Source organism: Branchiostoma lanceolatum, chromosome 10 (genome assembly GCF_035083965.1).
Source record: "Branchiostoma lanceolatum isolate klBraLanc5 chromosome 10, klBraLanc5.hap2, whole genome shotgun sequence".
Lineage (NCBI taxonomy): Eukaryota > Metazoa > Chordata > Leptocardii > Amphioxiformes > Branchiostomatidae > Branchiostoma > Branchiostoma lanceolatum.
The window spans coordinates 2,200,474-2,226,400 of NC_089731.1; the positions used below are offsets into that span (position 1 = coordinate 2,200,474).

General features: G+C 41.0%; 3 protein-coding genes across 4 annotated transcripts in view; 2 read left to right on the plus strand and 1 right to left on the minus strand.

Moving 5' to 3' along the window:
• Positions 1-814: 814 nt before the first annotated feature.
• Positions 815-16,045, plus strand: LOC136443831 (arf-GAP with coiled-coil, ANK repeat and PH domain-containing protein 2-like). Its single transcript, XM_066441199.1, has 31 exons — positions 815-992; positions 2,161-2,218; positions 2,460-2,518; positions 2,854-2,914; positions 3,082-3,135; positions 3,393-3,451; positions 3,746-3,929; positions 4,417-4,461; positions 4,757-4,852; positions 5,441-5,515; positions 6,029-6,144; positions 6,392-6,443; positions 6,629-6,741; positions 7,038-7,098; positions 7,379-7,429; positions 7,538-7,641; positions 8,256-8,317; positions 8,643-8,706; positions 8,987-9,056; positions 9,266-9,370; positions 9,668-9,672; positions 9,783-10,009; positions 10,397-10,474; positions 10,951-11,034; positions 12,114-12,242; positions 12,771-12,874; positions 13,120-13,229; positions 13,508-13,568; positions 13,881-13,930; positions 14,054-14,112; positions 14,404-16,045. The coding sequence occupies exons 1-31, from the start codon at positions 940-942 to the stop codon at positions 14,511-14,513; spliced, it is 2,559 nt and encodes an 852-aa protein (XP_066297296.1). The 5' UTR covers positions 815-939; the 3' UTR covers positions 14,514-16,045.
• A 338-nt stretch (positions 16,046-16,383) lies between these two features.
• LOC136444123 (U6 snRNA-associated Sm-like protein LSm4) overlaps positions 16,384-25,927 on the minus strand; it is a 178,407-nt gene continuing 168,863 nt past the window's right edge. The window contains exons 2-6 of one of the 2 annotated variants that reach the window (XM_066441628.1): positions 20,356-20,387; positions 19,853-19,894; positions 19,036-19,134; positions 18,506-18,677; positions 16,384-16,884 (exon numbers count right to left, since the gene is read on the minus strand). In XM_066441628.1, coding sequence (XP_066297725.1) covers positions 16,820-16,884; positions 18,506-18,677; positions 19,036-19,134; positions 19,853-19,894; positions 20,356-20,358 — 381 coding nt within the window. In that variant the 5' untranslated portion in view covers positions 20,359-20,387 and the 3' untranslated portion in view covers positions 16,384-16,819. Of the gene's footprint in view, positions 16,885-18,505; positions 18,678-19,035; positions 19,135-19,852; positions 19,895-20,276; positions 20,313-20,355; positions 20,388-25,927 lie in introns of those variants that run through there. The other variant, XM_066441627.1, reaches the window with a different exon arrangement.
• Positions 22,332-25,927, plus strand: part of LOC136443976 (ATP-dependent DNA/RNA helicase DHX36-like) — a gene marked incomplete at its 5' end in the record, with an annotated part of 70,427 nt that continues 66,831 nt past the window's right edge. The window contains 7 exons of the mRNA XM_066441362.1: positions 22,332-22,439; positions 22,737-22,941; positions 23,459-23,709; positions 24,201-24,239; positions 24,484-24,558; positions 25,063-25,158; positions 25,512-25,591. Coding sequence (XP_066297459.1) covers positions 22,332-22,439; positions 22,737-22,941; positions 23,459-23,709; positions 24,201-24,239; positions 24,484-24,558; positions 25,063-25,158; positions 25,512-25,591 — 854 coding nt within the window. The remainder of the gene's footprint in view (positions 22,440-22,736; positions 22,942-23,458; positions 23,710-24,200; positions 24,240-24,483; positions 24,559-25,062; positions 25,159-25,511; positions 25,592-25,927) is intronic.

Genomic DNA, 25,927 nt, shown 5'->3' on the forward strand with positions numbered 1-25,927 from the left:
AATTTAGACGTGCTTATAGGGGAGGAGGGCTGATGAAAGGGCTCTAATTGGCTAAAAGTTGCCGTGGCATCACGAGTTTTGAAACCAATCAGAGGAGTTTTGATCTCGGAAACCCTTGGCTTTGCATCATCATCCATAAAACTCTGAAAAAATTGGAACTATTGTCCCTTGTACTCTACTTTAACTATTCATTGTTTTCAGGGCTAAAAGGTCAGATGAGGTCAAGACAAGAAAAAGGTCATGTCTGTTCAGTTTCATCATGTCCTTGGTTTCATGGATACACAAATGGTGCCATATCTAAATGTAAGATCCCAAATCTTGAGATGGAGCAATTTCTAAATGTAAGATATGCACTTTGTTGACCGTGGAAAGGGGAAATTCAGTTTCCTCTACGTACTTGTAATTGATTAGCCCCATTTGAAAGCTTGCATGCTGCAGTTTTGATAAGATACGTTAGGTGGCAGCTTAATTACGTGTTCCCTCTGCTACGGATTGCAAACAATACATACAAAAAACACACAAATGTAAAAGCCGAGGAAATTTCAAGTTCGCAAACAGTTGCAATTTGAAAGGAAACTCCAGCTTCAATTTCTAAAAATTCCAAATGTCGAAATCACAAAAATCCATTCATAACATCTTGATCTAGAATTTCAACAATCAAAATTTCAGCTACAAAAGCATACAATTTTATTAGAAATAGTATCAGCACAAGAACATCCACAAATTCAGAGTTCTACGTGTCTAAACGAGAAAAGCAATTTGAATGTACTGACGCGGAATATGTGGCTATGTTACTGATGCCGCCCATTCGAATCGGTACGCGAATCACGCGCTAGTGATTATTTGACAGGCCAAGTTTGACATCAGTGCAGAAAAATGAGGTAATATCCGCATCATAAGTCTCCGGTTATCTTCAACTTCCGCGCCTTAAGCACCAAGATGGGAGTCACCATCGACTTCGAGGAATGCCTCAAGGATTCTCCCAAGTTCCGGTAGGTTACAAGACTTTGTTATCCTGGCCAATAACGGGTTTTCGCGAAATCGTGTTCGCAACAACACAGCATCGATTGAAAGTGGGGAGGGGGGCAACATATAATTTTGGCAAACACATTTTGTTGGGAGGGGTTGTTATGTATTTACTGTAACGTTAGCAATCAGAACTATCTGCCTACGATCACGATATTTTCTCGACGTTTCTTGCCTTTGTTCATTAGTTTTGTTTGCGCTAGTTCAGGGAAGACAATACCATGTTTGGCCATATCTATTTTTGCCTTGGCGGTTAAGAGGTCGGTGTTGCCCTTTGGCCCCGCATCCTTCCACGTTATCCCTAAGATCTCAGCCTATCTACGGGCCATCTGGGGAGGGTAGCGGCCCCGCGGGGCAGCTGTTTTATTGGACTGTCGACAGATGTGCTGTTGGACTTGAACTTCAAATGTATAGCTTCAACTCAAAGAAAAATATGTGTAACGTTAACTTAGTCTGTATAACGCAAACTCCAGCTGTCCGGGGATTTCTGTCCCCTCCTCTCTTGGGTTGCGAGGCGGTTACAGGGCGGTGAACAGTCACAGGAGGCTTGATTGAATTCAGGCTAACGTTAACTTGGTTACATGCAAATGCAGCCCACACTCACAGGCTGTTGTTTTTGTCATTTCACAAATATGTCTTGTATGAGTATGAGGCTATATAAAACATTTTAATAGCGTGGAGTGGCCTGGTGGTCAGCAATTCTGGTTTTGAATCACAAGGGTGGGTTAAGGGGGTGTTGCATAATTTTTAAAGCTGTCAGTCCCATCCCATGTTTGAGTACAAAACTGTTGTGACTTGTGTTACACCTTGTTTACATGTAGCATAGGATTTTATACATCATGTAGTTCACATAAGGAGCTGCTATCTATCAAATTAAGAGACCGTGTGAGGTTCATGCATCTAAATAACATTTTCAACAAACTAGAAAATCCACATTTTCTACCTGACCAAAAATGGTTCTCCCATCGTCGTCATGATGGATGATTGTCCCCTCCTGCTCACCCCCTTTTGTGTGAATGCAGTCCTGTTGACGTGTTAACAAGTTGCCTGGCCAAAATTATACTCTACTCTATGTTATAATATAATGTAATTTGTTACAAAGTTGTTAACCAGTGCTACTACTTTGTATTTCAGTGTGTCTCTGGAGCAGGTTGAGAACGACATCCACGACTTGGAGAGTAAACTGGAGAAGGTGAGTGCAGAAAAATATCTATGTTATTTTATTAAAGAACAGGTTATTTCATACTTTTCACAGCAAGTTGAAGTTGTATTTCATTGTTTTGGTTTTCCTAACTAACGTTATGCACAAAGTGCAAAGAACATCCCATATATCAATCATCAATGTCAGCCATTCCATATACCTACTTAGCAGTTTGTCAAAATGTGACTTGACTATCCTGGAAATTAACTAATTTGTGTGTTTCTTGTTCCAGGTTGTAAAATTGTGCAATGGGATGATGGAAGCAGGGAAGGCGTATAATGCAGCAAATGGGTAAGTGCATGTTGTGTGCAGTGGTGTAATGTACCTTAATGTAAGGTAAAGCACCCCTAGCCTACTCCAGTCTTGTTTGCATTTGGCTTCAACGCCACACAGTGATGTATTGCAGACTGTTTGGTATACTACATGTAGTGTTTGGTCTCTTAATTGGGGTTAGCGACCTCTATACTCCAGAGATCCATGCTAAGTTCTAACCATTGATTGACCCTAGTACATGATACAAAAGTTGCTCAAGCAACTGTATAGATTTTGTAAACAGTCAGACATTTCAGATAGCATCCACTACTAGTATCTTTCTTTATTGACTGTTATCTATTCTCCTCTCACAGGGCTTTTATTAGAGGGGTTAAGGAGCTTGCTGTCTACTTTAAAGGGGACCAACAAGTCAACGTGAGTAGAATGTTTGAACTTTCTGTTAGCACTACTTAGTAATGGTAATACCTAATTATACAATATAGGCAAATTTTCAAGCTTGAAATGCTGATTGAGGATTGGGCCATAAAAGGCAATCTTAGTGTCCTGTTATATCTCATCCATGCATTTGCACAATTTTACAGGATGCCTTATGTAGATTTGCTGATGGGCTGACAGAAATGCTGAATTACCACACAGTGAGTATATCCTAGTTTTAAGGAGTCTTTTATGTCTTAGGACTATACAAATGTTGTATAATGTACCTTTAGGCTGAAGTATTAAGTAAGACAGTATTTTGTCAAAGAACAGCAAAATGTTGACATCATGAATTTTCCTGATTCAGAAAGCAGAAGTTTTTTTCCCTCGTGAGTCAAATTAAGTCATGATAATGGTTCAAAGAGGAAACAATGTAATCTGACAGTTCCAACTCTGACTGTGGTTCCTCTTATTGCAGATCCTGTTTGACCAAGCCAAGAGAGCCATCAGCAAGAACCTCGACCACTTTGTAAAGAAGTAAGTATTCTTTTCTTCTCGTAAAGAACTATTGGGTGTAGCAAAGTTTTGTGAGACAGGCTCCGACTACATGTATACATATCAACACAAGCAGAAACAATATAACTGTGTAGTGAAAGATCATTAAGGAATATAGTAAACGGAAGGAACTGCATCTCTATTGGACCAGCTTGCAAACAGCCATGAGTACCTTTGGTACTGAAAGTTGTTTTCTGGGCTGTTTATTTTAATTACTAAGACTTCTTGCTTGGTACATTTTTACATCCTTATCCATCATTTTGCATTCTTCTCCAGCGACTTGAAGAAAGTGAAGGACACTAAGAAGCATTTTGAGAAGATCAGCGATGACATGGACGCTGCGTTGTCGCGCCAGGCGCAGGCCAACAAGAACAAACCACAGGAACTGGAGGAGACCAACAACATCCTCACCGCCATGAGGTCGTGTTTCGGCCACGTCACGCTCGATTACGTCTTCCAGGTATCGGATTTCATTCGTCTATTACTGTAAAATGCATTGCCCTGTTTTTATTTTGGGGTAGCAGGGAGAAGAAGGTTTTCGTGGTGTTAGTAATTTGTGGCCAAAACAATTCTGTACTACAGTAATCATACAAGTATTACAAGGGCAGGAAATACTTGCAGTGTCATGAATATGCCATGGAAAGGTCACCACAAAAACCATGAAAACAAAACCACTACGAAAGTTTCAAGATTTGCAGTATCGGCTGCGATGTCTTTCTTTGGAGAAAGCATATATCTTGGGTGGGAAAAGAAATTCAGGAATTTAGAATTACTTAGGATTAAAGTATGTGACTCTGTGACTTCTTTTACACTTAACTGTTTCTTTTAAATTTCTCTAACCTTGCCAGAGCAATTTCCAGTAACTTATTAATACTTCTCTGATGCTAGCATTGTTTGTTTGTTATACACTATGACTATGTCTCATGCATAGACTTTTTCTTCTTCAGATTAATGTTGTACAGTCCAAGAAACGTTTCAAAGTCATGGACACGGTAAGGAACTTCTCTTTCTCAATGCTTTCTTTTGTCTCTTTTGTGGCATGGAAGAAAGGTGATATTTGCCACCTTAATTGAGTTGTCGAAATAGAGTACAGTCAAAACTGCATAAGACGACTACTCAAGTCAAGGGCCTGAAAAAATCTAGTCTATGCGGACAGGTGGTCACCATAGACAAGATCCTTAATGCTTGTGTCAATGGGAAAAATTATTTGTACAGGTATGCTAAAGAATATTGTAGATATTAGGTTACATGGACTTGAACCTGACATGTATTGTTCTTGCTCCGCAGATGCTGTCCTTTATGTACGCCGTCAACACATTCTATCACCAAGGATACGACCTCACGAATGACCTTGAACCCTACATGAAGACTGTGGCAGCCCAGGTCAGTCATTCCGCCATTTTTGTAACAGCTGTTAGGCAGTCATTATGCATAGTTACTTAGGTTCAGAAAATTCATCATAATTGACTTAAATGATTTTATTTTGCGAAGCAGCAGTTTGGCAAACTACATGTATTACTACAATGTACTACTACTACTACTACTACTATTTCATGTACATGTACTAGTGTAGCCTTTTTGAACAGTATTTGAACAGCTCAAGCAGAAAAAATGCCCTCTCTACAAAATTTTCACTTGCACTACATTTACGGAATACATAGATTACGAATCCTACAGAATTCATATGACCCACTACTAAGGAACATACAAAATTTACAGAATTCATACGAGTGGCTTATACAACTGTAGTACAGGTAAGGATCATATGTATTCCGTAAAACTTGTATGAATTCCATAAAATTTGTATGTGTTTAACTCGTAAAATGTGTATGAATACTGAGGCACCTCTGGTGACCTGGTGTGGTTGGCCTAATTCTTAGTGCTTTTACGGGCTGATGCCTTCTCTCTTGTCACTCTCTGACCAAACATGAGATATTGACCAAACTTGACTGTCCTTTGTGTGTGTGACAGCTGGAGAAGATGACACAACAGGCAGCAGCCGAGAAGAAAGAGATGGAAGAAAGACATCTGTTAGTTCAGGCAAGGGTAGGTACTGTTTTTTGTGATGCACATACATGTATTTCTATTAGTATAGACAGCTTATATTGTTGTATTCAGTACAACTGTCCAGTTTGGTCTCGAACAATGTAAATAATTTGTTGTGTGATTGTTTGATATTATTGTTTACCAATTGTAACAAACTGTACATAATTCAGGGAGGCGCAAGCCTTTCCCTACAAATGTAAGTTTGCGGTTGGAATAAATGTATTAGAAGCAAGTACAGTGGACACAATGTTGTGCGGTATTAGGTTGTGGATAACTTTTGTCTACCTGTACATCTACCAGGGAATTGGTTTGTTTATTGTGTTTGAGGACAAAAGGTTCTTTTGGTGAGAGGAAAAGGCTTCTTCGGGGTACATTTTGCTAAGTATGTGTCAGAAAAGCTTATGTGCCTGCTGCTTTCAATTACCAGCATGACACATTGTGTTTACTCATAGCTAGTTTTGTGTTTCAAATGATTAATTTTTTTAAAGAATGTTGGTATTTGTTATTTTTTAGGAAAACTCCCTGAAGTCGCCCCCAATGAGATCCAGCTCTGTCAGTGACTCGTCTGAGGTGGTGATGGAGGGATACCTGTTCAAGAGAACAACAAATGCCTTTAAGACATGGGTCAGGTAAGGTCTCAGACATGGTACCTGTTGTAGAGAACAACAAATGCCTTGAAGATATGAGTCAGGTGGGTAAAGATTCAAAGACTTTTGTCTGGAAAACTTTAAGATGTTTGTCATCTGGTGTTTGAGACATGGTGAAAGTATATTGTACCAAAAAATGTCTGAAAAATGCTAACAGCAATCTTACACACTTTTCCATTTCAATCTTATTGTCCATCCTGAATGATTAGAAAATCTCTTTGTTTTGCAGGAGGTGGTTCACAATCCAGAGTAACCAGCTGGTCTATCAGAAAAGAGTCAAGGTCAGTTTACTGATTTTTAAGATTATAATCTTCTGTTGCTTACACATATCTTGGGGAGGTGAAAGACAGTTATCAGACTTGTCCTAAGTTCTCTGTCCATTTGGAATAAGATGAATGTAAAGTTTACATAACAGTGAACAGAGGAAAATTAAAAGACTCTAACTGAGTCCCACGTTGTTCCCCAGGCGTCCTGCCCCGATGAGACCACAGTGGTTGTGCCGGACCTGAGAATATGCACAGTCAAACCAGCAGAGGAGACAGAGAGGAACTTCTGCTTCGAGATCGTTTCTCCTACCAAGTAAGTACTGGGTTTTTAGTGTGGTTACTAGCATTATTAAGGCATGCATATTTTGGTATTTTGAAGTCAAACCTGAACAAGTGACCACCTCTACATAATGACTACTTGGCCATTGTGAACACTTTTTGATGGTCCCTTAGATACTTTTGCCCATTCACTAAAGCATTAAGGATCCTGTTTATGCAAGGTTTTATCAGTCCCATTTGTTGACAAAGTCACTTTTAAAAACCCTACGATGTATGGGATCTTTGTAGTTAAGATTTTGTAGAATTGAACTTGTTATTTCTTTTCCTCAGGAGCTACACATTACAGGCAGAGTCAGATAACCAGAGACAAGTATGGATACAGGCACTACAGGTGAGTAATTTCCCACATTTTTGTAAATTAAGCGAATTTGGTATTTTGTGACTACGTTTTGTATGGTATAGAACAGAACCATTTACAATATTACTCATACTAGTCTGCTTTGCTGTAACAGTTTTTCCTTTGTTCACATCCACACGTGATGGCGCCCCTATCAAACCATCATTTTCCTTAAGTTTGTGTTACTTTTCACCGTTATTATGGTATAGTTATATATGGTATAGTAAGTTAATTAATTATTATTTTGAAAATTTGTTTGCCTTTATCTTCACAGGCCAGCATTGCAACTGCATTTAGAGAAGGCCACAGAGAAGAAAACTTTCAGGTAATGATTGTTGTCCTCATCTCTTGCCTCTTTCATTCAGAAGTCCTTGTGAAATACTTATTTTCCGGTCAGTTTCTGACTGAATTTCCCTCTCTTCCGTCTTCACAGGAAAGTCTTCAAGACAACTCCAGAAGCCCAAGTGTTCCTTCTACCGTTCCTTCCATGCTGAACTCCTTACCGCCGTTCAAGTCCGAAAATAAGCCAAAGAACACGTGAGTCAACATGTACATGTACCTCCTTACGTCTGCCTCAAAATACTTGTAGCTGTACGCTGTTCATAATCGTGCAGATTTAAGCAAAAAGCTGCACACCGAATTATATGAGTGGGAACACCCCATGCATGTCAGTTGCAGAAGACTTTCTCTGCCAATGTGTTCTTCCGATTATTGAATGTCTTAATATCTAAGGAACTACTGATAGCAGTATGAAAAGTAGTTTGGTAGAAGTAATCCTTGCTTTAAGGTTCAGGTTCAAGGTTCAGGGCTTAAATCGTATCTCAAGGTTCAGGGCTTAAATCGTGAGATCACTGTCAGTTTATAATCAGTTTGCATGATACCAGTCGGACTAGGAGATGAAATGTTGCATACCTGTCTGATGCTGTTAATGCAGAAATGTTCTCGTGGTTTTATGTTCGCAGTTTTCGCGTAAGCTCTTCCTCGCAAACTTAAAACCATGGCAAAATTTTTTTCCAGCTTACTCCCTTGTCTACTATTGTCTGAAATGCGAACTTAAAACCACCGCCAACACTCAATTTTCTCCCTACCGCATGATTAAAACCATGCAAACTTAAATGCATTTACGGTATTCCTGTTATTTTCCCTGACAGGATGTTGAGACAGGTGCTACAGATTCCAGGGAACAATGTGTGTTGTGACTGCAGACAAAAAGGTGAGATTTTAAACTAAAACAGCACATTCAACTTGTTTCAATACACAACTATCACAGCATGCTTGTTCCTTTTCCAGCCATAATAAGTCCATTGTTAGTAGAACATAGTTTTGTTGTAGGCTGGTGTTTGCAGTAAGGTCACGCAATCTTTATTTTATGGATCACACCCACACATGCAGTAACTTTGACCTGTCCCCACTAATTCCTTGTGAGCCATTCAGCCTGTAAAGTAACTCCAGACTGAAGGAAGTTTATATGGGGATGATTAGATTGTGCGGTTTTTAAGACTGGCAGAATAATTGGCTGAATGTGCTGTTTGTTGCAGAGCCCAGGTGGGCCAGCATCAACCTGGGGATTGTACTGTGTATAGAGTGTTCCGGCATTCACAGGTGAGTTACTGCTAGATTATAAATTTTCACAAAATGTTTGGAAACTTGAGTTGGGTCAACCGTGGCTCTTTTGTTCCTTTCCTTTATGATAAGTATTGCCTTATACTGTACATGTATGTGTAAGTTTTCCAATGGTATGTGACACTGATGATAAAGTAACTGTACAACACTGTTGTGAAGGTTGCTCTAGGTACTGTCCAGAAAGGAATAAAGTAAGTTAGGAAAGTAACATTGCTAATATTTTACATAGTATACATAGCTTTTCCATTTGTTTTTTCAGATCGTTGGGAGTCCACCTGTCTAAAGTGAGGTCGTTGACTTTGGATGCTTGGGAACCTGAAATCCTGGGGGTAAACATGTGTTTATTGATTAAACACATTTTTACTGAATGTGTTTATCACTTGTGTGTAGGAACATGTTGGAAATACCACTGAGTTTGATACACGGTATTAGGTTATTTTTTTTGATTGATTACTGCATCATATTCTCAATTAACCAATCATCATCATCATCATCATTTCTTTTTATTTGATCGATGATGACTGTGTACCCATTGCAGGTCATGTCTTTACTGGGGAATGAAGCCGTGAACAAAACTTACGAGGCCAACTCCAGTGAGTGTGCAGACAGGAGGGCATATCCAGACTGTCCCAGGTACATAAAGGTCTTAAGTTAGACATACAGCCCCTAGCTTAATTTTACTTTGAATTATCAATTTAGATCACTAAGGACGCTGAAACATCTGTTATTTCTCAGGAAACTTTTCTCAGTGGTAAAAGATATCATTCATTCCTTGAAGCCTTACCTTCACAAACATAAGCCAATATATCAAGTTTCTCTTCAGCTTTATGTTCTAACTGCTGCTATTTTTACAGCTGATCTGAGATGCAAAATATCTTCAGAATATACAGCATTACATCTAATCATACAGAAGTACTCTCCAACTCCTTTTGTAATGTAGGTTTTGTAGTTATGGGACCAACTTTGGGATGATCAAATAACAATCATTATGATAATCAAATAAATACACCTCCCTTAAGCTTAACTTTAATGTTTCCTTTTACCTCTTTTTACAGAACCATTAGAGAATCGTGGATCAAGTCGAAGTACGTGAAGAGAGACTTCCTGAAGCCGTTGCCGGGGCGAGTCATCCCAGACGGCGCGTCGCCAGCGCGGGGACGGAAACGGGTGATCCGGAGATGGAGCGTGAAGAAGTTTCCGGAGAGGTTCAAGTCGGTCCATTCAGGGGAGGAGGAGGGGGAGGCTGTGAGCAGATCAACGTCCAGCGGGTCACTCCACTCAGGTGGGGGCAGTTTTATTTGTTTATTCATTTCAACTTTGTCACATCAGGGTCACATCAGGACAGGACTTGGGGAACAGGCAGTGCCTTTCTAGATCTCTTGCCCCCTGTCCAGATTAAAACATACTAGAAAATGAGAGCAATAATAGATGCACTAAAAAACATATGCAGCAAAAACATGCATACAAGGTGTTAAATGTGAAGGCCCCTGGCTTGTAAACAGTTGTCATCTCCACCATTGTCTTGATTTGCATAACATTGCCCAGACGGGCTTTGTTTATGTCTCAGGGGGCTTCATTTGTGACACCGCACATGCGTACTCGAATGTATGAAATTGCTTATTGTTCTTTGTCCAACATAAAACACCTGACACCGGTTCTTCCTGCCCAGGTGCCAGATCTGACAGCGGTGTTGAGGAGGCAGAAGACATCTTGGTGTTCGGTGAAGATGATTCAGATGAAGACTCAGGTATGCAAACAGGAACCATTAACATGGTCCAAGATGTTTCGTTCTTTCTTAGAATTTTCAGCTGTGGTCAAGCTAATTTATGGTCTATGCCTTCCTTAGGTGTTGTTTCCTAATTTTACAATCTGTGGCCAAGCTTTAATTCAACGTCTTGACTCTTCTCTTTATTGGTATAACCAGCAACTTAATTTCTCATCCCTCCCTTTTCTTTTGAAAATTATTTCTAAGATCCACAAGAAAAAAACAAAAATGCTTTCTTTTGTCTAATATGCATATTTTTTTCTGTAAGCTACATGTAGTAAAAGAATGCACACACCATGAAATAATTGTGGATGAAAATAACCTCAAAAATTGAACTTTTCCTGCTAATAAACATGACTTTATACTCTCCTATAGACACAGAGACGATAGTAAACCACTGAATTGTATTACTTCACTGTCAGAATGAACCTTTTCCTACTGATATTCACCCCTTCTAGACACGGAGGAGGATAGACCTCCCCTTAGCGTGCCCCACATTCTGATCGTTCCTGACATCCTGGAAGAATTCCCCTTTCTGAGAGGTAAAATGATCACGGTTGGCCCGTATGTTACTCTCCCTGCTTGTGGTGCTGAAGGTTGGACTGACTCATTAACAGAACCCCTGCCTGGTGGCTGGCCAGCAACCCTGCCATGCTACACACTAATACTTTGTTTTTTTTTACACCTGACAACGTTTTATCTTTTTAAGATTTTAAACCACACATGATTTTCTGAATGACATCTGATTTTAGTGTTCAATGGATGTCATTCTTAAAATCATAAAATTGTGCCAATATATGTGTGGAAATATTAAAGATACAATAGAAAAATCAACATATAAAACTGTTGTGCATATCTTTGACATAACTGATAACGTTATCTAGTAAATGAATTTTAATTTGATTTGATTATAACAATTTTAACAATGTAAATAAAACAAAATAACAATAACTTCATGATTATTTTGTGCTGAATATGGTGGCTTTAAGTAGCAGGTCCCTGGTTTTACATTGACTTGACCTTGACCTTTGGTCATCACAACAACACAGCCCCCCTCCCCAAAGCCTGTGCTCCTAGCCTACCCTTCCACTGAAATATAACATATATAAAATAAAAGAAGTAGGGAATTATCATATATTGTTATTTGATAAGAAATCAGGAAATGAGTCTTTGCACTGTCGAATAGCTGATGCTTGTCATGAACATGAACTTGGCTGTTGTAATGACTTTTGAAAGGTTTTGTGATGACTGCAAAAGTATGGTATTGGCTTCATGAATTTAAAAAAAGTATAATACAATGTAAAACATTGAATTTTGCAGTGTATATGAAATATTGTTGAAGATAGCAGCTTGCTAAGATGTGCTGCACCTATTTTAGCATGCAGATGAACAAAAGATGTGGTATATTCTCAAGATTCCTGTACTTGAGCCTTCCACCCATCCTAGCATATGCCCCCCTCCCCCCTGACAATGACCTTCAACTCACACTAGAGTCACAGCTAGCTGACATTCTGATATCAATAACAGTTATTAGATCTTACAAAAGTTCCTTACCAATTTCAACCCTTGTCTGTGTGTGTATTTGTCTTGAGCTAACCCTGCTCAGCTGTTTGTCCCGTAGGTTCAGTAGGAGACAGAGAAGTGTCAGAAGACTGTGACGTCACGACCAGAAGGTCAGCAGACATGACAGAAGTGATGGAGCTCAGCCAGCTGGACCCCAACATGCTGCTGTACAAGGCAGCTTCCGCAGGTTTGTTTTCATCATCAATAATTACTCATCATCATCACTGAGTGTGTACCGGTGAGGCAGGCTGTCATTGTCCTCCACATCTTTTTATCAGTTGCTGCTCCCTCCCATCCGCTACCCATCTCTGCCAGGTCCCGATCGATTGTCTTTCTCCAAGTCATCCCTCCCCCCCTTCCTTTTTCCTGTTGGACACCAGTTATAAGCGTGCAAGTGCCCAAAAGTGGTCACATTGGCTAGTGGTCCTTATGCAGAGATAGCCACTTGTACATGACATTTGTTTGACTGTATATCTGCTAGTTCTGTCCTTGGTGCTGAACATGTTATCAAATTGTGGCACAGCCAAAATATCCAGTTTTAGAGGGTGTGATTCTGTTTTATCTAATGTTGTGTCAAACCTACATGTAAGCTCTTTATACATTTTTCTTATTCCTGGCATTGTTAATTCCTAGAGCCTTATAAGTTGTTAAATCATATCATGTTTATAGTTGTCTAAGGAGCTATAGGTCATCTGGATGTACATTGTTTCCCCAGGAAACCTTCCTGTGCTATCGGCAGCCCTGGCTCACGGTGCTGATGTGAACTGGGTGAACAAGGAGGACAGCAACAAGACACCGTTGCATCAGGCTGTGGAGTCGGTAAGTACCTAGGCAGGGTGGACAAACATGTGAAACTAAGACTTAGTTGATAGCACTCTAACTAAGAGATGTAAAGAAGCAACAATGTTTCCCCTGTTTCTTCTATCTCTCAATGCTGGAGAAGATTTCCTTACAAAATTTATGGCTCCAGATTTGGTTCTTTCCGAAAATCCATTTCCTTTCTATAAGGCCTACCCACAATGTACTTGTAGACATTAAAAATTTTGTAACTGTTAACTGTTCAGGGTTCTATCGGAGCGTGTGAGTTCCTCCTCCTGAACGGTGCTAAGATCGATGTGAAGGATGGGAAGGGGAGAGCGCCGCTGCACCATGCAACCATTCTCGGGAACACTGGGTAAGAATTTATTGTTCTTACTGTAATTTATTTATTTTTGTAAAAAAAGGAGGTTTTGCCTTCTTTTAAGTTCAAGCTAGAAACAGTTCCTGAGCACAAATATACAATGTGGTTAAATACATTTGAAATACATGTTCTTGGTGTCACAAACAGCTCAACCAGTAAACCACCACAAGCTGTTTCTGTAACACTGTAATGCTGTATGTATTAAGTGTGTAATATGATATAGTATAACTGTGACCTTGAAATCAATTTGCTTGACCTTCCTCTGGTTCCAGGCAGGTGTGTTTGTTCCTGAAGAGGGCAGCGAACCAACATGCTGTAGATGAGGATGGACAGGTGACCTATTATCTTGTTATCTTTTGCTATAATCAGAAGTGTTGCAGAATTTTGGGCAAATGCACTAATTTGACAAGCTTGGTGTTACCAAAGACTTTGAAAGCTACATGTATATTATGTCATACTCACAGGCTTTAGGTGTTAGAGGCATTTTAGCTATCATGTCATAATAAGGTTTAAGGGTTTTTAACATGAAAATGTTACATAAAGGATCATACATATTGTATAAAATGTAAAATATGTCCTGTCCGTGCTTGGTAATAGGTTTCGGGATATCAGTCTAACCACATTACAGTGTTCTCCTAATTTCAGGACCCCCTGGCCATTGCACTCAGTACCACTAATGCTGACATTGTGACTCTGTAAGTATAGCACTGTACATATCGTGCACTTATTTTTATCTTGACATTCATGTTATTTTTTGAAAGTTAGTAGCAATGAAAAATTTACTTGTTTCTCTACTAAAACTTTTCCTCTCCCTCCAGACTAAGACTTGCCAGAATGAATGAAGAAATGAGAGAATCGGAGGGTTACGGCAATCCTGGTGAGTAGTCCAGTAGGAAGTGCCATTTTTAATGTCAATTTTCCTTTTGTATTGATCAGGACCCAGGACCACTCAATCTTGATCAAAAACTTAATTTTACTTGTTGTGTATTTCTTAGTTAACAAGACTTTCTCAGATATTTGAAGGGCTTACTCTTACTGAATCACTCATAAGAATTAAAGTGATGGGTAGTGCAAATTGTAAAAATATCATTTAGTGAAGTGGTTCGATCTTTGAGGAAATTCTGCAGTTTCAATCCTTAATTATTTTTCTTGTTTTTAATTTCTTCAGGTGATGAGACTTTCTCGGACGTCTTCAAGGACTTTTCCCAGCTTGCGTCGAACAACCCCTCCCGGCTGATGAGAGCAGACGACCGAGCAGACGCGCCCGACCAGACCTGAAGCCACGCTGACGTGGGATCGGAAGAGATTTCATAACATCTGTTTTAAACATGAAAGTCTCACGTTTTTCCATAATCTATGACCAGGCTTGAAGTCACCCTGACTTGGGATTGGATGGGACTCATTTGAATACCTGATGTTTCTTCATATTAAGACATACTAGTAACTTGGAATCCATTTTATTCTAACTCTGAATTGCTCGAATTTATGACCACTTCCACGCAGAATAATATGGCCTGTCCAGATTGAAATGCATCATTGTTACATGTACAGTATGTCCTGCATTATTTTGGATTGAATATTTCTGAGAAACAGTATAACATGGATTGAACTCCTGAATGCCTGTCAGAACCCTGTTACAAGGACCATGTGTCCTGGAGCTATTCAGGAGGACTCTCACTTATATTTCAGACAACTAGTTGAATTCCCATCATTTCTCTGTTTAACTTAACGGGTGACAGGCTATTTTGCAGGTAAGCATTCAGGGGAGCAAACAGAGCTAGAATAGAATGGATACCAGGCTAAAAAGACATGCATAATTGTATCCATAATACATTCTCAACCTACCGTTGATCCACTTACATGAACATGCTTCAGACATGTTTAATGTTGTGAAAAATTTTAACTTTAACATTCTTGTAGTGTTCTAGGTAAAAGTATCTGAACACTTAGAGCTTACAAAAAAAACATATCTCTTCTGCAGGTGCCTTTAGGACAGTAACTTTAAACTTTCTTGGACAAAAGTCATGAATGTATATTGACAATGTGACTTTAGAAGATAGGGCATGACAAGTTGTTTCTTGTCCAGTCTATGTGGAATTCTTCGTAATAACTGTAATGTGAAGTCTGTTAATTCGGTCTGACATTGTTGTGCATATTGCAGGCAGGGCATTTGTTTGTACACATATACATGTACAATGTTAGAAGGCCAGCTTGATTGTATGTTATACTATATATGATGTACCGTTAGAATTATGTGTTGCACTAGTCTACCTGTACCGATGCTTGAAGCATTTGGAAAGCATTCCACAGAATTGTTGCACCATTTTAGCTCGACCTGTGTAAAAAGACTTATAGTTGTTATAGGATGAGAATATTCTCTCCAATTTTAATGGTATAGGTACAAATTCCCCATGTATTAAATTTACCAGTGCAAGGAGTTAACCATAGCAGCTAGCTCTGGTGGAAGTTGCTCTTTCAGTGGCGCTTGTTTCTTAGACAATAATATGTGAAAATTTATGGGAATGGGAGGAAAAGTTGATTTGAGACTGATCTACATTCAGTATCATAAGTTGTATTTACCAATACCAAGGTACATATTGTTTTAATGCTAGAATTACATTGATATCATATAGTCTCTATGGTATTCCTAAAAATCTTCCAGAGCACCACTTTTCAATTAAACTGTAGTTGCCTACAGAAATGTGTGTAATTTCAGAGATATGTTGGATCATGTTAACGAAGCTATGAAAAATCGCCTCTGATTCAACGTAAAATGTATCTTCATGTAAAATAAACCCCCAAGCACAGTGTATGGTGTTTGTCTTGTGTATGGAAAATGTAGATAGGAATAGTGTAAGATCATGATTACTACACCTCCTCCCTGCTGAAGTAGCCTTTTGGCACCACATTTGTATTGGTTACAGGGTTAGGCAGCAGGGAGAAGGTTAAGCTCTTTTCCAAATACATTTAGGGGTGGAGCAGGAAAGAAAGAAAGAAAGAAAGGTGGTGTTTGGAAGTGTGTGTGACTGCATAATGGAAAAAGTAAGAAACATGACCCTTTGTTTTTTTCCCCACCCACCATTTTTCTAAGCAAATTTTTCTCCACATTCAAAAACAACAAAATAAGCAACACTGGCAGACACCTCTGTCCAAACTGCTGAAGTTCTTTATTATAGATCTGGTATCAGATACCACAGAAACACAGTCATGAGCTTTGAGAGACGTACATTGTAAATAGTTACAGAGTAGTCAGGGAGGGATGCAAAACAAATATCTCCCACCTCAGTTTACTCAGATAATCACGTCACAAACTTTGTACTACAAAGAAAAGAAAATAATTCTTGGTATTTCTCAATACAATACAAATCTATGTTGAACCAAAAGAAAATGCAGTACTTCTGTCCGTTTTGATGAGTACTTGAAGTAGTCTCAAGTCTTCACCTCTACACAATAAGAAAAAGAATCTTCAGCTCATACTAATTAGACTAGACTTAAGTCAGTTGTTACGTCTTATGCTAATGTCTCTTGTTTGCTCATCTCTCTCGATGTAAGACTGCAGTAGAAGAACAGGAAGATGACAACATCTATCTGGGTCCTCCTCTTCCTCCTCTCTTGTCTGGACCACCACGACCTCTGCTGCCAAAACCTCCTGGAGAGGGAAAATGTGACACAATCCAAAAAAGGCTGTAATTTCTAAGAAAATTAATTAATACATTGTGAGCATTGGTCAAATAGGATGCGTTTGGTGTATCCCAAATTAAAAGAGACATTTGCAAATACACTGAAATTTTGCCCTATGAGGCCATATCCCTTTTGATTACTGATGATTTGTGTGTGTGTATGTGTGTTTGATACTTCAGACACTTGTTGCCACATTGGGCAGCAAGTTTCATTAGCAGGGTATATTTTTACAGGGAGGTATTGCCTCATCTAGCTCAAAGCACCTCAGGCAAAGAACCCCCATTTTACATCCCTTCTGAAAGACGGGTGCAGCCCCAACCGAGGTATGACCCAGGATGGAACTGGAGTCTCCCAGTTACAAACTTAATGGAACCAGGAGCTCAACTGTGACTGAGCCAGCTGAGCTACAGCGACATCCTTGTCACTGTGTGTGTGTGTATGTGACAGTAATAATTATACCTACCTCTGTGTACGGGCCCCCCGCGCCCCCTGCCCCGGGTTCCCTGCTGCTTGGTGCGCTGTTTGCTGACGCTGTGTTTGAGAATGCATAGCTGAGTGTAAGTGTGTGTGCATGTGTGTGTGTGTGTGTGTGTGTGCATGTGCGCGCGCGCGTGTGTGTGTGTGTGTGCATGCGTATATGCCTATACTAACCTCTGTGTACGGGCCCGCCGCGTCCCCTGCCCCGGGTTCCCTGCTGCTTGGTGCGCTGTTTGCTGACGCTGTGTTTGAGTGTGAATAATTGTGTGTAAGTGTGTGTGCATGCCTGTATATGTGTTTTCTGTGTGTGTGTGTGCGTGTGTGTGTGTGTGTGCATGCGTATATGCCTATACTAACCTCTGTGTACAGGCCCCCCACGCCCCCTGCCCCGGGTTCCCTGCTGCTTGGTGCGCTGTTTGCTGACGCTGTGTTTGAGTGTGAATAATTGTGTGTAAGTGTGTGTGCATGCCTGTATATGTGTTTTCTGTGTGTGTGTGTGCGTGTGTTTGTGTGTGTACATGCGTATATGCCTATACTAACCTCTGTGTACAGGCCCCCCACGCCCCCTGCCCCGGGTTCCCTGCTGCTTGGTGCGCTGTTTGCTGACGCTGTGTTTGAGAATGCATACCTGAGTGTAAGTGTGTGTGCATGCCTGTATATGTGTTTTCTGTGTGTGTGTGTGTGTGTGTGTGTGTGTGTGTGTGTGTGCATGTGTGTGTGTGCGTGTGTGTATGTGTGTGCATGCGTATATGCCTATACTAACCTCTGTGTACGGGCCCGCCGCGTCCCCTGCCCCGGGTTCCCTGCTGCTTGGTGCGCTGTTTGCTGACGCTGTGTTTGAGAATGCATAGCTGAGTGTAAGTGTGTGTACGTGTGTGTGCATGCCTGTATAATATATGTATTTGCGTGTATGTGATTGTGAATACTAACCTCTGTGTACAGGCCCCCCACGTCCCCTGCCCCGGGTTCCCTGCTGCTTGGTGTGCTGTTTGCTGACCTGAGTGTAAGTGTGTGTGCATGCCTGTATATGTGTTTTCTGTGTGTGTGAGTGTGTGTGTGTGTGCGCGTGTGTGTGTGTGTGTACATGAACATGCGTATATGCCTATACTAACCTCTGTGAACGGGCCCCCCGCGCCCCCTGCCCCTGGTGCCCTGCTGCTTGGTGCGCTGTTTGCTGACGATGTCCTCCTTCACCATGTCGATGACCTCGTCAGGAATACGCAGGTACTTGATGGTGCTGCCGCGGATGTAGCACTCCGGCATGCGCCAGAAACGGTCGCCATCCTGAGGGAGACAAAGGGAGCTGATTAAGAAGTGTTTATGTGTGTTTGTGAGTGCATATGTGTGTGTATTTGAGGACTATACAGGTATTTAATGGTGCTCTTGGATAACTCTGAATCCTCCTGTGTTGGAAACAAGTTCAACTTCAAGTCTACAATAAGTACATGTCAATCTCTAACTGCAATTGATACCTTCCACTGATCACAACTACAGATCCAAATCTTTTGATATTTTCAAGCATGCTAATCTTTCAGAAATGTTGGGTGAAAAAACACTTGGAAGACATGCAAAACCCTGAAAAATAACTTTGAAAATCTGGAAAACCAAGGCAAAGACATATATTTGCTTGAAGATAACCTACCCGTGATGTGCAGATGACGTCCCTGAGCTTGATGTTCATCCAGTTGTCGCAGGCCTCCAGATGGCCGTTGTACGTCTCGCCATTCTTCAGCTCAACCAGCTGGGGATCAACAAAAGCTTTTACTTCAAGGAACGGGGGCACTTTTTTTCTTATTATCTATGCTAGAGCCAAGGCCTCCGCATTAGCAGCAGAACTGAGTAATGTTCATTATACAGGGCGCTGACGAGTGGTGCTGAGGTGGGCGTTTAGTCCGTTTATTTTATGCTTGAAGTTCTGTGAGTCCTTGAGGTTCACAATAGCCCTGCTTCCTCTCAAGTCTGTATAATCTGACTTGGGTTGGAGTCAATTTCTGAATATTTTGTTAGGATTATACTGTCCTGACTCCTGACGACAAAACGTCTTGGTGGTGAATACATCTAGTCAGATTCCACAGAACAGGGGAAGCCTAGAAACTCAAGGAACAAACTTTGAAAACAGTCTATTTGAAGTATTTCCCCTCCAGGTGATGGGGACAAGAAGACGCTAAACCGGATAGTGAGTGAGTGAGTGAGGTGAAGATTACAATTGTGACAGGTACAGTACTGATCCATGTGTAAATGTTACAACATTTCTATGCACTGCCCTGCACCAAGATAGCCTGGGTGCCATCCTATTTCTACCGGGGCTCCTACACTCGCTTAGGGTAGCGAGTGTAGGAGCCCCGGTAGAAATAGGATGGCACCCAGGCTACACCAAGAGACCACGTCTAGCGATATAATAGACGTTAAACAAGGACAACAACAACAACAACAAAATTGCAATGACATAACAGACTTACCATAGGGTGGTTCTGAGCAGTTTTCAGCAGTGACAGAGGTAGCTGTAGAAATGGGATTAAAAATCTATTAGTAAGCAATAAAGATAAGCTAATCTACAGTAACATTTATCTAGGAAAACATTCATAATAACTTCTGGAACTCCCCCATCTGGAATAATTTAGTCTATACTGCGTTCAATCATAAATATGACATAGAGGTTGCTAATATTCCAACATGAACATGGAATTTGTGTACACAAGTTGTTTACATGTTGACCAGAGATGGTAATACTAATAGTCATGTATCTGGTTCGCCAAATTTGAGCCGGGACGTTTTACGTTGTTGTTACGTTGTTACACCATGCGGGCCTCCCTGCCCCCCTCCCCCATCTAATCCAAAACAACACGAAACCGCTAAGAAAATCTAACTAATAAAACGTTAAACCTTCTTTCGACTCCACGGCATTCCTCGGAATATTAGATACATTTGAGCCTCGCAGAATGACAGTTAGCGCAAAACTCACCATTTTTCTGGAACGATTTTTCACCGATTTTGTGCAAAAAAAAACGACCCGCGCCGAAGGAGCTACTTCCGGCTTTTACTGGTGCATTGTGGGACGGTTCGAAACACTCTTTGTCGAAAGTTTCGCGGGCTCGCGTGCAAAAAGGTCAAAACATCGGCTTTTCTTCGTACTACAAAGTACTTACAGATCTCTCTGGTAGATAAGACTACCCGACACAAAGTGCAAGGGTACAGCTTTACAAACGGAGGCAGAAGATCTGAAATATTGTAGTTACGAAAGGAAAAGGACACCCGGCTGGACGACTTTGACATGTGATGTTCACAGTTTCAGTGTCTTCAAGACTCTACAACTCATCCAAGGGACTTTTCCGAGACGTTTTAGCGAAGTCGGTAGAACACAGAGGGTGAGTTTATACTTGTGGTGCATTTTTTTTTTTGCACAAAGCAGTGATCAGGTCAAGTTTCCTTGTTTTGTTCCTCCAAATTATGGTGCCCCCCTCCCACTCCATAGTACTGCAGCACAAGGGAATCATCATCATCATCATCATCGGTCGACCCCCGGGGGGGACGGGGCAAGTCCATGCACAACCGCCGACCACTCCATCCTGTCTGCCATGGCCGCACTCAGGTCCTCCATTCCCACAAGGGAATAGAGATTTCTATACCTGGATCCAAACACCTGGATACTATCTTCAGGAAGGGAGGTACTTCCGTGGTATCTCTGGTAACAATGTGCAACACATGGGAATAGCTATATATAGGGATTGGGTGCCTGGATACCTGATCTTCAGGAAAATGATCTACAAGCAGATTACGTGGTGTCCAGTCAGATGTCTCTCTTCGTTAATCTCCAAGCAGATAATTTCTCAGGTGACATGATATGACAGTGGGAAAGAAATCCAATAAGCACATTGAAATACCACCCGTAAATCAGCTGCTAGGAGATGATTTGGCTTCTATGGCTTTTTGGATTTTTGTTTGTTTGCCCACTGTCATGTCACTGGGGAAATTATCTGCTTGTAGATTAAGAGAAAGAGACACTGACTGTCATATAAAGTATCTCGAGTCTAGATCTATATAAGTTACCTGATCATGAATACCTGGATCATGGAGGTTGGATACCATCTATAGGAAGGGAGGCACTGTTAATTAGTGTTAGTACCCCAGTGTTAGTGTTTACAGTATCCCAGGTCTGTACTCTAGCTTACAGCCTAGTGCTTCGTGTTCTACGGCTGTTTGTCTACAATTGATTGAAGGTGATCTACACAGTACCTAATTGATGTAGAAGATTTAGAATAGATGAAGTCAATGTAGTGTATTTGATGAAGAAACTTTCTGTAACTAGCTATAGTGTAAGGTAGGTATGGAGACAATAAATATTTTGATGACATTTTCTTTCAGGATCAAGTGGCTGATTAGAATCCACCCAGATGCATGCATGTGTAGTGAGCTGCACATGCTCATACACTATCAGCCATTACTATAGTAGCTAGAATATACAAGGCCAAATTTAATGATAATACTGTATGCAAATTGACTGAGTCTTGTGTTGTGACTTTTCCAGGACCATCATGGCAGAAGGATACAGCGGTTACGGGGGTCAAAGGGGAGGCTATGGTCGCCGAGGTCGGGGCGGCCATCGGGGCTGGAGAGGTCAGGGGTCATCCAGGTCAAACTGGTCCAGTGGTGAAGAGAGAAGCTTTTCATCAGGTACTAGTATTTTCTTCAGTCTATTTACTAGTATAAGTTTGTTATTCTGAGGAGTTATATGTTTTTCAGTCACACATGTTTCCAGACAAGGATCGAAATCTGCTACTTTGTGGTCAGGACACAGGCTTACCTGTGCATGTTGGGTACTGTTATCCTTCACTTCAGATTGAACGATGCAGGATTTTAACATCCCTGTCATTTTTTACAGGTTCAGGAGGCTGGGGAGGCCGTGGGGGCCAGGGTAGGGGAGGCCAGGGCAGGGGAGGTCGGGGTAGGGGCGGCAGGGGGGGTAGGGGGGGACACCCCTCGGGTCTGAGTGGGAAGGACATCGGACTGTTCTATGCCAGGAAAAGCAAGGACAGGGAAAAGAGAGAAGTAAGCTACAGTGATTCTTCCTATTTGGTAGACAACAGAAGTGACAGAACCTTTATTTAACATTCTTTGGATACTTCAAAGCTGATGCAAGAGTCTAAATTGAAATATTAGATAAATCTTGAGCTTTTATTCTGTTCATTTTATTTCAAAGTGTATGAAACCCTTTCAGTCAAGTATAGACACTTGAAACAAGTTGTTAAGCTCTTTTTGTCTTTCTTGTTTTATGATATGTCAGTGAGTGTATGACACAAGTCATGTAATGTCAAGAGTCAGCAACTTTTCCTGTGACTGTTGCAGCGTTCAGTGGTTCAGATGGACCAGAACCAGGAGCAGCACCTGTCCCAGCTGTTAACTCACCTGCGTAAGGATGATACACCTGGGGACAGGTGGAGGGACGACACACCTGGAGAGAGGTGGAGGGACGACTCAGCACCACGGCCTCAGCCGGCTGGAACTGGTCAGGACTGGTTTGAACAGGACGATGTAGACAGCTCCGGATCAGGTACTGTCAGTTTCCTCAGTTGCACCTTTGTGCAGAATTACCCCCAGCTTTCAATTCAATATTAATATATAGAATGGGTGCAGCATTGTACAAACAAAGTAAGTCATTTTTACCCCCAGGTTCCCATTATGAAAGGACCCAAAAATTTGACAGAAAACAACACTTTCAAAGTCTAAGCAGTTGCTTGAGTAACTTTGAATTTGTATTCATTTATATAATCTTATTACCTGCATCCCTAGCCTGGCGAATCGCGCTCCTAGTGTCCAGCCGGTTTCCGTGACCGCCTTTAACCTCTTGGGTGGGGGTCAGTAACCTCCGGCTGAGAGCTTGTGTAAATACAGGCTACCTGCATCCCTAATTGTCATGGACATAACAGACACTGTAGATATGAAAATTGAATTACACAACATCATACCTTAGTTTCACGTCTTTACCACACAACAAATGTCTTTGACCTCCAAATTCAAGATGGCGGAAGGTCAGTGAAAGCAACTGTTGTGTGACTGTTTACATACAGGACCATCTTCACAAAGATTTGACAGCAGCAGTCGGAACTCCTCAAGTGCTCCACCAGCTGGTAGGAACCCTTCTGGTGATGAGAAGGAGTCTTGGGCTGGGCCTGAGACGTCTTGGGGTGATCCTAAGGAGTCTTGTGCAGGTCCAGCTGCTGTCCTACCGGTTCAGACCAGGGATGAACAGCTGGACTCACGGCTGCAGGAGGAGCTGGACCAGACCAGGAGCAGCAACAAACAGTACAGGAGGATGCAGGTGGGATGGCTGGGTTGTTTGTTTGCTTGTTTGTAATGTGTATCCATTTCTTATTAACAAGATTGCAGTTGCCAGAAGACTTTATGCAGGTCCAGACAGATGGTCTAATTCTAAGTGTTGAAGGAAGTGAAACACCGCCAAACTTTTTTGTATACTGCTACTGTTCTTAGCCAGTATGATACATATACCCTGTACATACATATAGCATCTCTCGCTGGGATGCCCAAACATCAGCTCCCGACCCTCCCACTTTGACGTGGTGCGAGAGCCCGAATGTTCCAATTTCTCTCTCTCTCTCTATCCAGTTTTACGTCTTTTGTTCCCCATCATCTGGGGGTTAGACGTGCTTACACATTTCCTAGTCTATAATTGGAGAGAGAGAGAGAGATTAGCTTTGAATTTTCCAAAGGATGTTAAAGGTTCTGTAGCGTACAACATGTACAGGTGTATGTCAGTGTCAAACTCATTTCTCTTTTCCTTCGTCCCTACAGGAATTCAGAGAAAAGCTGCCATCCTACAACATGAGACAGGTAGGTTCTATTTATTAACCAAACTGAATATAGAGCTCTGAGACTCTTCCAATTTGTAAAACATTTTTACTCTGACTGATATTCTCACACCATTGAGTCATGCCAAGTTTACACTTAAGCTGATTATATCTTGAGTCTGACTAAGGTCTGTGTCGAGCTCCAGGAAATGTTATTTTCAACAGTCCATATTCTCTCCATATATATATTATACTAAATGTAGATAATATTGTCATGTTTTCCACAGGAACTTCTACAGCTGATTCACAAGAACCAGGTGGTCGTCATCAGTGGGGAGACAGGATGCGGGAAAACTACTCAGGTGATCATAAGATGATGTCTTCTTCATGACTGATTACTTACCTCTGTCAAAGACATTAATAGTCATTTTCATATAGGTAGATGTCGTCGACCAATCAGAAGGCTCCATTTGTGGGCCTGCATTCTTCATACAGACCCAAAAGCGGGTCTGTTAACTTTGTACGGACCCGGTGTTCGAACATTACCATTAAATGACGGGGTTTTGTTTTTATATTTCATGTTAAGACAAATACTACACAAATCAAATACTACACAAAGTATTACTAACTACTATATGGACAATGGCTATATGATAATAACGTTAACGACCCGCTTTCCTTCGGTCTATACGTTGTGATAAGGCATGGTCGTTCCTATAACCACCTCAAAGTTTATTAGGTGGTTATAGGGACGACCATGCCTTATCACACCGTATAGACCTCAGGGTAGGTCATTAACCCTATATTGCTATTTTTTGTTTTGAGCAATGCAGAATTCTGATACAGTTTTTGTTTTGTGTTTTCAGGTCGCTCAGTTCATACTGGATGACATGATTGAGAGAGGTCAGGGGTCGCTGTGTCATGTGATCTGTACCCAACCCAGGAGAATAAGTGCTGTTGGGGTAAGTACATACTTTGTACATGTACACCATCATATATCTTAAAGGGCCAGCATTTAATTTGCTGTAGCTGATCTATGATGTTTTCCTTTGTGTCTTTGTATGGATTGTGTAAGGAGTGTTAACCTTGAGCTGATCTCGTTTAATGTTATGATAAATCACTTACAGTTCATACATGCCTTGACAATGTATACGAACACAGCAGTGCATATTCTTTAAAATTGAAACATAATAGGTAATAGACAGATGTACATATAGACAGATATCCAACATAGATTTAGTAGTGCAATCTGCAGTCAACATAATGATAATCAAATCAATATTTTTATGTCTAATACCTCCTTTATTCATGGCAGGTAGCAGACAGAGTAGCATCTGAGAGAGGGGAGAGATGTGGGGAGGGGGGCAGCACGGGCTACTCCATACGACTGGAGAAGTAAGTGTACAGAATTCAACAGATCAGACTTTGTCTGGAGAACCCATTCAACATAAGCTATGTTAAAGCATTATTTATCATGAATTTATTTCCATTGGTACAAATAAGGACGGAGGGCATTATTTTTTGAAAATAGATTTGGACAAAGGTTTTGACTAGTATAAAGCAGAATAGAATACTGCTACTGCTACTACTACTACGTAACTACTACTACTAAAGCTGAATAGAGCCATACTTATTTTTTAGCCATTGTTATCTGTTTCATTTCTATCTTCTATAAGTATAACAAGTAACGGGAGTCGCCCAAACATAGGACGTTTTCTTACGCGCTCGAAC

Bases quoted from the DNA above. Each gene is read 5' to 3' on its own strand.
- LOC136443831 (XM_066441199.1), top strand. From the start codon at position 940: ATGGGAGTCACCATCGACTTCGAGGAATGCCTCAAGGATTCTCCCAAG. The intron at 3,930-4,416 runs GTATCGGATTTC...TTTCTTCTTCAG, and splicing joins CGCTCGATTACGTCTTCCAG to ATTAATGTTGTACAGTCCAA. The intron at 11,035-12,113 runs GTAAAATGATCA...TTTGTCCCGTAG, and splicing joins AGAATTCCCCTTTCTGAGAG to GTTCAGTAGGAGACAGAGAA.